Source organism: Chrysemys picta, chromosome 6 (assembly GCF_011386835.1).
Source record: "Chrysemys picta bellii isolate R12L10 chromosome 6, ASM1138683v2, whole genome shotgun sequence".
Lineage (NCBI taxonomy): Eukaryota > Metazoa > Chordata > Testudines > Emydidae > Chrysemys > Chrysemys picta.
Window position 1 is genome coordinate 117,111,089 of NC_088796.1, and position 15,541 is coordinate 117,126,629.

Below are 15,541 nucleotides of genomic sequence, written 5' to 3' on the forward strand. Positions count from 1 at the left end.
ACTGTATGATACAGAAGAAAAATGCTGCTTTTAGCCATCCTACTTTAAATGAAACAAGCACACAACCAATTCTTACCTTGTCAAATTTTTTGAAACTTTCCCTTTACTGTTTTATGTTTAACACTGTGCTGTATTTAGTTTTTTTAATCTCTGCTGCTACCTGATTGCATACTTCTGGTTCCAAATGAGATGCGTGTGGTTCACGGGTCAGTTCATAACTCTGAGGCTCTACAGATCTATATATATTTATATAGCTAGATATATATTTCTAGAGATCTCTATAACCGCGTTTAAAAGAGAACTGGATAAATTCATGCAGGTTAAGTCCATTAATGGCTATTTGCCAGGATGGGTAAGGAAGGGTGTCCCTAGCCTCTGTTTGTCAGAGAGTGGAGATGGATGGCAGGAGAGAGATCACTTGATCATTACCTGTTAGGTTCACTCCCTCTGGGGCACCTGGCATTGGCCACTGTCGGCAGACAGGATACTGGGCTGGATGGACCTTTGGTCTGACCCAGTACGTCCGTTCTTAGATTTCTCTCTATAGAGAGAACATAACAGCATGGGTGTGTAGACATGCAGTCTTTGCCAGCTCTCATCCCAACATAAAAATACATCCTCCACTATTAATGGCTATTTGCAGCTCTGCCAGTAGCACCTGTGCTCTTCTGGGCACCAGTGAAGAGAGAACACACAGTATAATTTGGGCTGGGGTGCACAAGTGATACTGGCAGTGCTGTAAATGGCCAACACTCTATGTATTAACTGACCTGCTAGAGCTATTTCACATGATGTTGTTCTACATCTGTATCCACTCACGTTCTGAACAAAGCACACTTTCCTGGTGTTGTAGGCTCGCTCTATTGCTCTAGGCTGAATGGCGGTATTTTGCATGTGTGAGATTATGGAAGGAACAGTTCTTAGAGCACCCTTCTGGTAGAGTTGGAAGCAGCAGAGCTCTTTACTTCATACATAGCTGTGTCCCTACAAGCCATCTAATGTCTCTGGTATTCCTTCCAGCTGGATGTGTTTGATGCAGCTGAGAGGTACAAGCAGGCAGGCCATCCCCTCATTGTGCTGACTGGCAAGGAGTATGGCTCAGGAAGCTCCAGGGACTGGGCAGCAAAGGGCCCTTTTCTACTGGTGAGTGACTCTGTAATAAATGGAAGTGGAGAAGTTAGAACCACCCTTCATTGTTCACTTCTCCTAGATGCTTGTGAGTATCCTGTGCCTAAACTCCCCATCGAAGGTCAAGAATGTAAATTCATAAGGAATATTCCAAGGAGCGTCTGTCTGTCTGTCTCTAACTCCAAGTAGAATGTTACTGTCAATCACTGAGAGAGACCAAATGAAAGGAGAATTCAGATTATTGCCAATGCTGGTTAAGAAGGGGCTGCCGATGGGAAAACGGATTTGCCTTTGAGAACAAAGCGAACAGTTATATGCACAGCAGAGCCTTTGCAATACCGGCAGTGTTGTAGCCCTCAACAAGAGCTATATACTAGAGAAGCCAGTTATCCCTCCTAAGGAAATTCATACTTATCCAGTAAACAAGTAAGTTTCACACTCTTAAACAGGACTTGCTATCGCAGAAGCAATAGCATACAACTGAGATGACCAGCACCACTCTACAACTAACCATCAACCAAAAGCAGTAGATTGCCTACTACAGGCGGTTTGCAAATTATTCCCCCAAACTCGAGTATGATTGTGTTGGTTTGTGCATGACACTCCAACCAAAAAGGGGCCAAACTTGTAACTGTTACTTATTTACCTGAACTTTAGAACTCTTCGTTCTGTGGCTGCACGGTACCAAACCGTGACAGGATGCAGTTGGTGAGGGGGGCTCCTATGTGCTGTTCATATATAAATAATACATTTTGGAAAGAAGAGCCCTGATCTCACTACCCAATGGAGTCTTGTCCTTAGCTTCAATGGAGTAGGATGTGGCTTGGTTTCATTTTCCACACTTGCATTTTTTCCAAGAGGCTGGGTTTGAATAAAAGTTTGTTGAAACTGGGAGTTATTTAAGGGATCGCTGTACTACATATGATCAATGGTGTGACTGCTGTTAACAGTGCAGCACTTAGTAGTGGAGACAGGAGCATGCTATAAACCAACATCTATGCACATAGAGGTCATGTGGCCCAGAGCACAAGCCTACTTAGGCTGCCCGTGTGTGTGCTATGAGTCTTTATTTCTCCCCTTTCTAAAAGACAATATGGCCAAGGTTTTCAAGGCCCCAATATACAATACCTTTAAAGGAGCACTTTTTGAAAATGAGGCCGCTTGGTGGTGGTTGGAACACACAATCACTAGTCACTTTTGCAAATCTCTGCCCATAACTTTACTGTAGGGTAATAAGGAGAATTTTCCCAACTGCCTATATAGAGAGGCTATTCTAAACCTACAGTAAACACAGCTGAATCTGTTTGCATTTCCCAGGGAATTAAAGCTATTCTTGCCGAGAGCTATGAGCGCATCCACCGCAGTAACCTGGTAGGAATGGGCGTGATTCCCCTGCAGTATCTGCCCGGAGAGGATGCTGAGAGTCTAGGTCTCACAGGACGGGAACGTTACACAATTGTCATTCCTGAAGAACTTGCACCAAGGATGAAAGTCCAGATCAAGGTAATCAGGAGCCTGTGGGTTGGATTTTCAAAAGCACCCTTGAGTTAGCAGCTCCAACTCACTCTCTCACCTTCCAGTATTCTTGGTCCAGCCCCTGCTATGGTGTAAAGCTTGTTGTGTGGGTGCCACCTTTGTAGAGAGACTGTGTGGCAAAGAATGAAGTCCATAAAGTGTACTTCATGCAACTACTCACTACTGATGCAGTCTACTGAATCTTAAGTTTGACTTCCTCCACCCATATAGAGTGTATACTTTGCACAATAGTCAGTGCCACATAATAGCAACATATAGCTAAACTGTGAGCATTAATACACTAGGGCCAAACAAATGGTGAGCACGTTTTTAGATGAGATTTTGGAAAGGGCCCCACCACCTTTGCCATAGTGTAGGTTCAAAGTAGTCAAGTCTAGTTATGTATAAATTATATGGGTAGGAGACGGCTTAATTAAAAAAAAATGTAAGGGAAGAACTACAAATCCCAGTGCATCGCTTAATGCATTTGAAACTATATCTATCTAAATCCACAAAGTGTGCACCTCCTTGAAATGCTTAGCTTGGATAGTTTTTAGTATAGAAAAAGTGATTAACCTTTTTTTCCTGGTTCCCTATCCTCTCTGTGCCAACACCACAGAAAATGAGGCTGCAAAAAAGTTAATGGAATTAATATTTTTGTCACATTACTGAAGCCAAGAGTTTAGAAACATTAAATAGTTGTATTTAGACAATAAAAGCATGAAGAGTTAACCACTTTAAGGGACACAAACTTTCATGTTTAAAGACACAAGTAAGCCATTTTTTACTAGATTCAGGTAGAAATTTTATCTGGAGATAAGTTATTCCATACTTGAGTTACTGGGTCTTGTATCTGGCTCTGACCACAGTCAGATAAGATACTGGACTAGGTAGACCACTGATCTGACTCTGGCACTTTTGCACATTACTGGGCACTTAATGTTTGTTATTGCTACAGAATGGCTTCCAGATCCTGTTGCACTTGGCACACCTGCAGAACGTAGTTATTCAAATAGCAGGATGTCCTCTGTTAATGGTCTCTCTCTAATCCCCACAGCTGGATACAGGGAAAACCTTCCACGCCCTCATGAGGTTTGACACGGATGTGGAGCTCACTTATTTCCGCAATGGTGGCATCCTGAACTACATGATCCGTAAAATGGCGTCCTAATTTAAAGCAACAGCAAGCAACTGTCCAGTTAGAAACCTGCCTTTGATGGCCACATGAAAATGCCCAATAATCACGGAACTTAGAAGTCTAAACCATGAAATCAGTTGTTTCCTTGTGGACTGTATTCCCCAGGGGCTTGTTTACAAAGGTAGAATGTGTTGAGTTTCCTGACACAATCATTTATTTTTCCCAATTAAATACCTGTTATTTTTTTGTATGGTGACTAGATTCACTATTCTAGTATGGGGAGATGCAGAAAGTGGATCTGTAAACACTGCCAAAGCCTGTTCTGTAACAAGTGGTGATTTGTACATGGTGCATTTAGTTTGATGACACCTGTCAGTCAGATGGGTACAGTACTGTACTCATCTTAGTTTCCCAGAAACTGACAGGGTACACTGGGATTTTAACCCCCTTCCTCTCCCTCCCCCCCAATCTGGATTAAGTGTCAGAGGTTGGCTCTTTCCTATTTAAGCAGCATTTGATCAGAATCCCTCTCTGAGAGGCTAATGCTGAAATTAGTAAATTGCTTAGCTCGCTCTTAATTACAAAATGTGAATTATCTTCCTTTAAGAACATCTTCTCTAAGCACTAGGTTTCGTTGTGACAGTGGACCTTTTGGGGGACAAATTTCTAAGAGATTAAAATCTATTTTCAAAAAAGTTTGACCATAGCATTGGACTTTCTTTGCATACTGATTTATCTTCAGCAATAGGGCAATAGTATGTTTGAGAAGTACAGTTTGATGATGTTTCTTCAGTGATAAACATCCAACCTACAAACTACTTACAGGTAAGTAGTAACTACTGCTATTACAGAAATACTGCAATATTTTGTAATGCTAATATTGCTAGAAGAATATTGTTTGACTCTTTGAAGACTCCACATTTTGGTTCTAAATAAGTGTCTAATACCTACACATGAACTCATGAGACCTCGCTGCATACACACTGGGTGTAGTGGCTTCCAAAACATAGTCAGTGTTACTAAAGGGGCTCCTGACCTATTACCATTTAGTTACTCAGCAGGGGGTGGGGACACTTTCATAGATTTTTAAAGCCATAATGAGGGACTGTTGTGACCACCTGCATCAAGCCTATAACCTCTTATTTGAATTAGAACATCTTTGGGCTGGTCTTCATGGTGTGGTAACATGCACTTAGTTTGTGTGCATGGACCCTGCTAGTGTGCTTTAGTGTAGTACAATTTCTAACTTTGTAGTAACAAAGATTGGCAGAAGTAAGTTGTGACGGGTTGGATCACAGAAACCCCCTTGGGAACCATCAACTGATGTGCCAAGACTACTACTGCGGCTGCTTTCCCTGCCAGCTTGGAACTCCAGCACCCTGTCTTGTTGAGCCAGACACACCAGTCTGCTCCAACACAGATGCAGGGTCTGAACCATGTGCCCCAAAGCTGCAGACTTAAAGACAGGAACACTTCTTAAGCTGCTTTCAGTTAACACTCAGATGCCCAACTCCCAATGGGGTCCAAACCCCCAAATAAATCCATTTTACCCTGTATAAAGCTTATGCAGGGTAAACTCAAATTCTTTGCCCTCTATAACACTGATAGAGAGTTATGCACAGCTGTTTGCCCCCCCCCCCCAGATATTAATACATACTCTGGGTTAATTAAGTAAAAAAGTGATTTTATTAAATACAGAAAATAGGACTTAAGTGGTTCCAAGTAGTAATAGACAGAACAAAGTGAATTACCAAGTAAAATAAAATAAAACACACAAGTCTGACTAATACAGTAAGAAAATGGAGCACAGATAAAAACCTCAACCTTAGAGGAATTCAAGTAAGCTTCCTTTTACAGATTAATTAGTCTCCTTCTTCTAGTCTGGGTCCAGCAATCACTCACAGCCCCTGTTAGGGTGACCAGATGTCCCGATTTTTGGGTCTCTTATATAGGCTCCTATTACCCCCCCACCCCATCCCGATTTTTCCCATTTGCTGTCTGGTCACCCTACCCCCTGTAGTTACTGTCCTTTGTTCCAGTTTCTTTCAGGTATCCTTGGGGATGGAGAGGCTCTCTCTTTAGCCATCTGTAGACAAAATGGAGGGGTCTCCCACAGGCTTAAAATAGACACTCTTGCAGGTGGAGACCCCTCTCCTATGCAAAGTCCAGCTCCAAGATGGTGTTTTGGAGTCACATGTCCAAGCATGACTTATTTTTTACAGGCAGCAGGAATGGCTTACCTGCTATCTTGAAGGTCCTCATGTAGACGACTTGTGGATCCGAGCCTCCCAAGATCCATTAAGTGCTTCTTGATTGGACACTTAATTTGCACATTCCTTGCTCAAGAAGCTGACCAAATGCTTTACAAAGGCTACTTAAAAATCAAGCCAGTGCCCAGCCAATATTCAGGACTTCGAATATAAAAGTGATACATGCACACAAATAGGATTAATAGATTCAATAGATCATAGCCTTTACTCAGATGTGTTACATGGTGGTATACATTCATAAGTATATTTCCATAAAGCCTTATGGGGGGCACTGTCACATAAGTATAAGAAACACACTGGCTTTTATTAATGGAAACTTTCTAAACTCCTAAAGCAGGAAAGTAATGGTGTAACAATGGAAATAAATGCTCCCGTTCAATCTTCTGACTAACACTTCAAATTTTGCTGCAGGAAGCAACCAGTTTGTAGAAAGACTGTTTTAATGATGGAATACTAATCACACTTCCATTAAAGTTATTTTATTTAAATGCATCTGTTTTCATGAGGAATTAAAACAGAGCATTACTGTCTACTTAAATTTATTGTGCTAATTAGTAGTTAGCAGTGCAGATTGTTAAACAGCTGCCAATCACCACTATAGAGAAAGTTTTCCTCCTAAAGTAAATTGCTTAAGTTGAAAACAAAGGAACTGTTTATCCTTGTCTGTTATGATACAGACAAACAGTGGATTTCAGTTGTCTAATGAGAGGGATGAAGCTAACCTCTTGCAGGTATAAATGGGAGATCTTGGTTTGACTTTAAATCAGTTCTGGCTAGACCTGCCTCCCACTAGGAGACTGAGTAGCAGCAGTTGCAGAGGAGGTAAGTGGCTTCATTTTGTTAAGCCCAACATTTCTGAACCGGATTTTTTTAAATCTAAAGTGTGTTTGTTCAGTTAAACAAAAAATTATCCAGCTCTTCTCACAAAATACTAAATTAGGGACCAAGCGTAGTCTCGAAATCCAGAAAGTTGAATCTCTTAAATCGGACTTCAGTTCCTTACTCTGAAGGAACCAATCTACCTTGTATTTCACCTGTAAACAACTCTACATCCTAGCATAAATGAAGTCTGGGGGCAAATTGAATGTTAAGATTTAATGAGTTCAGGCTCCATAAAGTGCAACATGAACAAATAGCAATAAAACAGATAAATCCAATCAATGCAAAACACATGCAACTTCAACTGTTCACTTGTAGAATTCCACATAAATATCTACACATTTTAGCTAATAAGTTTGATTAGGCATTCAAATTTGTTTTTTCCACACACTACACAAACTATTTTGCAGAGGTGAAGACTTAACTAAGCATGCCATCAGAATACAAATTAGGGAGTGCTCTAAGTAGTCTATTGGAGTGACATGCGTATACTCCCTCTTCATTATTTAAGAATGCCAGACCGTTAAGACTTTTTTTGCCCATTTTATCTAATCAGCCATGGCATGAAATAAAATAATTCCTAGAGTGTTATTAGTCTTCATCCACTTGGAACTCTGAGTACAAAATAAGGTGCAACCTTCAGAATAATAGATTACCAATGAAAGACTGCAGAGCCCTCTTTAAGCAAGTGCTGCCATTTACCCATTCTGCATATAATCTATGTGACACTTGTTAGGAACATGCATTTGTGTACCTTGAAATAAATCACCCAGTAAGGCGGTGATGAACCAGTTGTTACTCACTCTGTGCTGGACATTTCATTAATGTCAAATTCCTTCATTGCGAAATCCACCTCTCTCCATTTCCGGAAAACTGCGAGTTTCCCAGTTGTAATATCCTTCACCACAAAGCTTTCAATTTTGATCACTGGGAGGTCATCAAATGCCTTGTACCTCACTGTGATGCCCCAATCATGCTGGCACTTGGAGTCCCGGCAGGACATTTTACATTTCTTCTCAAAGTGGTCATAGCGGCTTGGTTTTTTGTGAGGCTTTGTTAGAAAACGTTCCCGAAACAGGGCACCTAAGACGGTGTGGTGAGCCTTCTAAAATGACAGTAAAAATATTAGATGCAGCTTAATACCAGAAATTTATCATAATTTTTAACGTCTTACATTTCCATTTGTTGGTCTTCATATGCTGATGTTACACAACTACCAAGGGAGTTCTGCCTTGGTCACTTGGTTTAAACTGTAAACGACTATACAAAATAGCTTGAGTTGCAGTAGCACTTATGGAAAAGGAAATTCCCTTACAAAAAAAGTAATGGAGAGGATAGTCACTCATCCCCCTTCTCACACGAAAATTGTAAAACCAAATGTAATTTGCAAGGATTGGTGAAGTCTCAGCTAAGAGTTTGTGAAAACGTATTTGAGTCGACTCTTATAAATCTCCAATTAAATCTTTCCTTGTGTGGTACTACAATGCACAGCCATCCTTAAAAGGGTAAGAATAATTTTTAAAGGACTGTGTTCCATCGTCCCTAATGTCGGTTACTGCCTCGCTGGGGAGCTGGATGGAAACTCCAGGGAGTTTCTAGCTGCAAGGCTCCCCCTTTATGGTACTGGCGGGCGGAGGGGGGAGGGTCAGTCCCCTACAGAACCATAGAGACAGGAAGTTCAGAGCCAGAACCCTGCTTCTCCTTGCTGCTTCCTACCCCCACACCTCTCTGCTACTGGAACAAACAAACAATCGAGACACAGCTAGTGCCCATCTGTGATTTCCTAGTGCTAAAGCATGTACAGCTGGGTGGCATAAGTGAGACTGCAAGTCAGTTGTGGGGATTTTTAAACAAGGAGCAGTAGCTCACCGAGCAGTGGGGACTCAGCCAGAGCACAGCTTGGAAACCACCCGTTTGCAGCACATGAAATACCCCAGGTATGGGAAACCCAACATCAATGCTTAGATTTTCCTGATGTCAAGGTGCAGAGCTGCCCAGCTGACTTTCCCAACCTCAGTGGGTGGGAGTAGAGCATGACTGAGACCCTTGGGTCACCATAGGCAGCCCCATGAAAACATGTGAATAATGCCCAGCAGCAGTTCTAAAAAAGCAAAACAAACATTACACCACTGAAGGAATGAGAAGGAAAATAATCCTGAAAAGGACAGTGCTACTCCATAAAGCAATGATATACGTCTTCTCCTGGAATGCTGTGCTCTGCTATGCGTGATGAAATTCATCTGAGGACTAGAGAGACTTCCTTAGGAGGAGTGATTGAGAAGATCACAACTGTTCATTTTAGCGAGGAGATGAAGAAGGCAGCGCTATGAGAGGGCTATATAAAATATTGAATGGTATAGAGAAAGTAAATAACGCACTCCTATATAGCGTCTGTCATGATAGAAGAACAAGGGGGAAGCCAATGAAACTGAAAGGTAATGCAGGTAATGGATTTTTTTTTTTCCCTACAATGCATAACCAGCCACTGGACATCAACTCAGTGCTAACCTGCAGCAAAGAGCTTAGCAGAATTTTTTAAAAGTAACCTGTGGGTGGAAAGTGAACATCCAGTTACATTAAGTCTTCAGGTACCATGTATATTGTAGATGTATAATATGAACAGGTGTGGTTATAAAGGTGGGTGGTTTGTTTAGATATTGATATTTCCTGTTTGTCTACAGTTACAAGCCAATGGATCATGACTGAGGATAAACATACATAAAGTAGGATTAAAAAAAAAAATCTAAACTACTGTTTGAGTGCAAGTTAAACGTTAACAGCCTGGGCTTAGGAAGAAGTTTCTCCTATGGGCTGTTGTTCCCTAATTGTACATTACACTGATTCTTGCACCTTTCATTGAAATATTTGGCACTGTCCACAGGAGGAATCACAGGTGTGATGTGTTACTTAAGTTCCTATGTCCCATTCTGCATCAAACTGGTCATTTTAACTTCCACCACATATGTAACCCTAACATTGGACTGGTAACGAACTATTTGCACAGCGTAACATTCACAGATTCCTAAGCTATACGCTTACCTCTATTACCCGGATGTCTTCTGTGTTACAGGCATATGCTTTGCATTTCCCACAGAGCAACTGTCTATTGCCCTCCAGGGGCTTTTGTTTAATTTCTCTCTTTCTGGAATCTCGCAGGGTCTTTTCCTTGTTTTGCAGGTCATTTATCTATAAACCAAAGCATTAGAAACAAATGGATTATCATGCTCTTCAAAGAAACACTGAGGGCCAGAGGCTCAGCTGATGTCGATCTGTGTAGTGACAGTGAAGTCAATGGAGCGATGCTGATTTATACCAGCTGTAGACCTGGTCCTGAAAATGGTGGTTGTGGTGGAATTCAAGCTCCTCTTTGCTATTCCTTATGAAAATGTGACTCAGTCTCAGGTCTAATAACTCTCCCCAACGGACCCCACACCTATTCTTTTCAGAATTGCAAACTCCAGTTATCCCCACGTATTTTCCACTTCTACTGCAATTCTTATGCATCTACGATGGGCAGCCTGACATCCAAGTCTCTTTTTAGCAGAAATATGAAGCCAGCACCTGTCTGAGATGGTCACTGATGAGTGAAGAGCATTGGGGGGAGGGAAAAAAAAACCTCTCTCTCACTTCCAAGCATGCTCAGGACAGATTTTTGTGATGTCAGAGCCCCGAGGCTCTGACATCACAGTGCTCACTACAATGCAATACTGTCTCATAGGCCAAGATCCTCATCTGCTGTAAAGCCACATGGCCCCACAGACAATGTTTGACACCTGCTGCTTTTCATCTCTGCGGTAGTTGCAGTTAAACAATGGTCAAAGTTAATTTTGGCATTGAAGTGGATAGAGCTTTGCGGATTGAGTCTGGCCCAGACACCACTACTGGGACAATTTGCATGAAGGAGAGCACATCTCTGACCTTCTCCACACTGGACACTTTTCCAGTTCTAAGATGTATGAGATACTCCCAGGATACTTATAAAGCCCGTGGTTTATGTGAATGTCAAATATTGTCTGGACTAGCTGCCTTGCAGTGCACCTGACCACCATTCCAGTGCCTGTGAGGATGGAAGGGAATGGCATAATCACGCAAACCATTCAAAGAGCCATCCCCGTACAGTCCCAACCTGCTCACCAGTGGTGCTTTGAAATCTCCTAGAATCCACTGCTCCAGGGAGCTGTGAAATCAGTAGCCAAAGGCTACTGCACCTGAAACAGGACATTGCTAGTGTAGACCCAGCAAATCTGGAATGGTTCAGAACATGAATCGGAATACCTAGTGTGGACACAATGAACTACTTGGCCTTAAACTAGTTTTGGTCATCAACTCAGAAATTTTTTCAGTGCTAATAAGCCCACCCACAGCCCTACGCAGAGATGCTAAAAATAAAATAAGTATGTCCATCTATTGCTATGCAAACAGGTCTCTAGAACACCCACTTTGACCACCAATGCTTCGCAGCTACCATTGGGGTGAAACAGCGGCACACAGCAACACTACACAATGAATTAGCACATACAGGGGGAAATGTATCCCTCCCCCTGGCCCCTGGTGCACAGGTTCAGCACAAGGCCTCAAGTGGCACACAGGCCTTGTGCCGTGTCTGTGCACAGAGTGAATTTCACCCTAAGTGAATACGTGGTGCAGCTGAGAGAGCCCAGTGACAATGGCCAATTTAGGTTGTCTCTGATTCGGACCATGCAGAATGGCAGCGAGTGGACCCACCTTCCCTGCGAACTTTTCCTCATCCCACTCCTGCAGCTGCTTGATGGCTTTGTTCATCATCTCCTCCTTATAGATATTGTTTCTCTCATTCTCAGCCACTTCGCTTTTGCTTGTCACAAGGATGCACTTGCTGTCTTTTGCCCTTCCACGACCTGGGGGTGACAGGTAGCCCTTTTATAAGACTCTATAGAGAACAGAGCAAAACAGCAGCCAGGCTGTGCCACGAAGCATGGATCTCAATGCAGGCATAGAGACATTGGAAACGTTATGCTTCTGCATGGTTCCTTATGTGGCCCTTGCCCATTCCCAAGCTACAGCAACTAAACATGCTTAGAAAAGCCTCCCAATTAAAATTCACTGGGCCCAGGCCCTCTTAATCCAAACAAGCACACACATTCTATGAAGTTTTGAAGTTACAAAGACCCCACCCTATTTTGTATGTGTTCTCTGTCTGTACTGTGTTACACATTGGTGCACGAGGCCTTCAGGGGTGATTAGCTCAGACATTTTGTGGCCAGCAACCACTGTATATCGTTTCTTTTAGAAAGATCCATAAGGCTAGGTGAGGATCAAGACTGAGATGAACATCCATTAGTTACCTGTCCCGTTCAGGGCCGCCGCCTGCCCGCCCCCCGAGCACGGCAGGGGAGGGTGGCCGGGGCTCCGCTCTCCCCGACCGGCCAGAGCGCTGGGGGGAGGGAGGGGAAAGCGGGGCGGTGAGCCCGGCCGGGGCTCCGCTCTCCCCAACTGGCCAGAGCGCCGCGCCGCCCCCCTCCAGGTGCCGCCCCAAGCACTAGCTTAGTGGGCTGGTGCCTGGAGCTGGCCCTGGTCCCGTTGTTGGATTCCCATCAAAATGAAAACTGATAGTTGACAGTAGGAAATACTATTAGGGGGAAGGATTGTCTCTTCACTATGTATTTTTTCAATGCCTAGCATAATGCAGCCCTAATCTCAACTGGGGTCTGGTTCTACCGTGATACAAACTAAGAATAATAAATAATAATTCATAGGATTCCCATGTTGTCCTATGCTTTTAAAAAGGGGGTTTGTTAGAACTAACCATTACTCACATTTAGTTTGAGTTGCAAAAATTTTAAGGAGTTAACCTGCCCAAAGCAACAGAGAGTCCTGTGGCACCTTCAAGACTAACAGATGTATTGGAGCATAAGCTTTTGTGGGTGAATGCCCACTTTGTCGGATGCAACATTCACCCACGAAAGCCTACGCTCCAATACATCTGTTAGTCTTGAAGGTGCCACAGGACTCTTTGTTGCTTTTTACAGATCCAGACTAACACGACTACCCCTCTGATACTTGACAACCTGCCCAATTTCTTTTTCAGGTATTTACAACAGCACTTGTAGCAAGAGAGATTTTTCCCTCACACTTTAAGTGTCTAATTTTGGGGTAATTATTTAATACAAAAATACGTAACAACGAAACTATGCCATCGAGTGTCTGATATAAACCCCAAAAGCCAGGAGCTCACTCAATGAAAGGTCCATTTAAAATGAGTAAAATAAGTTTCACAATAGCATTGAATTTCATAGCCTGACTACGTGCTCAGATCACAAAATTAAATATCGCAGCAGAATTTTTATAAGGGCTGGGTAATTTTACTTTTTCCCTTTTGTAGCTGAAAGTGTAACCCACATTTAGAGTAGGACTCTCTATCCCCCTCTAGTGGCTGGACTACATAGTGGTTTATGAGCACTGCATTCTTTGCATTAATAGTGTCTTTTAGCTTAGACAGTAGACACTTGTTTTTTAATCTAGGAGTCCCAGGTTTAAACCACACTTCCAATAATCCACCTGAGGGCACTATATTACACAAGTTTAAGGACAGATTGTGCCCATATGCGTAGAGGGGCCAAGCCATTATGCGAGACTCCCTAATGGAGTTTCTTCTGAATTCTCCATGGGGACATGTTTTGCAGAATTTCCAGTTGCACTTGCAAGTAAATAGAAATATGCACAGAAGAATAATTTAATGGCATGCACAAATGCACACTTAAGAGATGTTCCTTGAATGTGTAGCACCATCGTGTGATGTGTATAATTTACTTACACACACACACACACACCCACACCCTAAATCAATGGCTCTTCCGTCCTGTGACAAACTGACATCAAGACTTGTCCTGCCCCTTCATTCAGCTGAAAGCACTCAGAGGCAGAGAGAAATAAGAGTAAGATACACACACAAAGCTTAAAGTAAAGTAAACATGACAGCCAGTCAGAGAGGCTGACGGGGGTATTTTCTAGACCTACACCATATTCACATGATAATAGTTTAAGTTCCGGTGACACATACCTCGGACTTGGATCATTTTGGTGACGTTGCCAGAGTATTCATAGAGGAGAACCAGGTTGCACTGAGCAATATCAATCCCTTCATCTGCGACTGCTGTAGTTATTAGTATCTTACTGTCGCCGTTGGTTTTGAATGAGTCCAGTACGTCCTTTTGATTTGAGAGGGTCATCCCTACAGTACAAAAAAGTCAGAATACAAAATGCACGGCGAGATGCTGAAAAGTTCCTAACTCAAATCATACACATAGCCTTGCAGTCAGTACCAAAAGTCAGTCTGTTTGCTCTGGAGACTGTGAAAGAAATGCCTCAAATCAGGATACACAGCTGCCTGCTTGAGGACTAGAAAGCTGCACAATATCTAACAAAGAGGGACTCTTGTTAAGGTGTCACACTGTGAATCACTTTGGCAAGCGACATTTTACACTTCCCCAAGTGTTTGAAGTTGTCCTTTTAAAAACTGGTTTGTTTTAATGAGATCCTGTTCCCTGGCTATTTTAAAACTCAGATATTCTCAAAATAAGTCAGATTTACTCTGTTTGGTGCAGTCAAGTATTTAAACGTGTGTTTACCTCCAACCACAGGGAAACTCAGTGAGCCACAAATGAGGCAGGGAACACCCACTGCATCGCTCTGAGTAAAGAGAAGAGGAGGGATTTTTTTAATATTATCTAGCAGAACTGTATAGCAGAGCATTGTTGCTAATGCACCTAGCATTTTAATCAGAGGTTTTGACAGGAAAAGCAGGAGTCCGTTTAGATGTGGTAAAATCTCCTGTACATTTCATATCCCTCCCTAATATTGATGCAGAAACTGTAGTATTGGCTTGGGCATTTGCTTGTTGGCCTGTCCTGGAACATGGAGATTGACTACAGAGATAATACAATAATTTAAGTGGTCTGGGAACACATGGTATAACAACTTGCTTCCCTCAGTGCAAACTCCCATACCTGTCTGCTGGTTTCTTTTGTTACGCCCCATCAACGCATCCGGTTTTAGGTAGCTGAGTGTAGGATTTTCATCAATCCATTTCTTCAAAGCCTGTAAAGTAAGACACCCGTTAGTAACCCTTTCCAAACCCTTGGTCGCAGAAAGGGATGCAAGGAGCCCCTGGCGTGTGCAATAAGCGCAGCCCAGGCAGGCTACTACACTACCCCATATTTATTTTCTAGTTGCCCCTTTTAGTAGTGTTGGAGAGAGAAGGTCTTACGGACACTAGCGCTCTTGTGGTAACAAAGAGAAGAGTGCGGGTCTCTGGCTTTAGGCGGTATTCTTCATTCAGGATGAAGGTGAGCTCCTCCAGTTTGGGATTCTCATTCAGCTCATCTACTGCGGCCTCTCTCAGTTCCTGTTGTTTAGCTGGAAGAAAACGTTGACCACCTCAGATTGCAGTTAGCATCATCCATTCCAGCAAACAGCAAGCTGGCCCACATCTAGCAGCCAAATGTCAAGTGACTTTCCCTTGCCCTTAACGTCTTTAAAAATTCTCAACTATTCCTCTTAAAAAGAAAGAAAAAAGTTTTATATGTGTAACCGTGTCCCTATGGAGCTACTTCTGAATCACTTGCATTTTAAA

At 42.6% G+C, this 15,541-nt stretch overlaps 2 protein-coding genes across 6 annotated transcripts in view; one reads left to right on the forward strand and one right to left on the reverse strand.

The window, feature by feature from the left end:
* The window catches only part of ACO1 (aconitase 1), a 44,565-nt gene extending 40,534 nt beyond the window's left edge, over nucleotides 1-4,031 (forward strand). For all 3 annotated transcript variants that reach the window (XM_024105661.3, XM_008168745.4, XM_065549701.1), the window contains exons 19-21: nucleotides 1,021-1,143; nucleotides 2,446-2,631; nucleotides 3,701-4,031. In XM_024105661.3, the coding sequence (XP_023961429.2) occupies nucleotides 1,021-1,143; nucleotides 2,446-2,631; nucleotides 3,701-3,814 (423 nt within the window). In that variant the 3' untranslated portion in view covers nucleotides 3,815-4,031. The remainder of the gene's footprint in view (nucleotides 1-1,020; nucleotides 1,144-2,445; nucleotides 2,632-3,700) is intronic.
* A 1,413-nt stretch (nucleotides 4,032-5,444) lies between these two features.
* The window catches only part of RIGI (RNA sensor RIG-I), a 36,016-nt gene continuing 25,919 nt past the window's right edge, over nucleotides 5,445-15,541 (reverse strand). For all 3 annotated transcript variants that reach the window (XM_005294762.5, XM_005294763.5, XM_024105662.3), the window contains 6 exons: nucleotides 15,176-15,324; nucleotides 14,916-15,006; nucleotides 13,970-14,140; nucleotides 11,656-11,807; nucleotides 9,970-10,116; nucleotides 5,445-8,035 (listed from right to left, as the gene is read on the reverse strand). In XM_005294762.5, coding sequence (XP_005294819.2) covers nucleotides 7,730-8,035; nucleotides 9,970-10,116; nucleotides 11,656-11,807; nucleotides 13,970-14,140; nucleotides 14,916-15,006; nucleotides 15,176-15,324 — 1,016 coding nt within the window. In that variant the 3' untranslated portion in view covers nucleotides 5,445-7,729. The remainder of the gene's footprint in view (nucleotides 8,036-9,969; nucleotides 10,117-11,655; nucleotides 11,808-13,969; nucleotides 14,141-14,915; nucleotides 15,007-15,175; nucleotides 15,325-15,541) is intronic.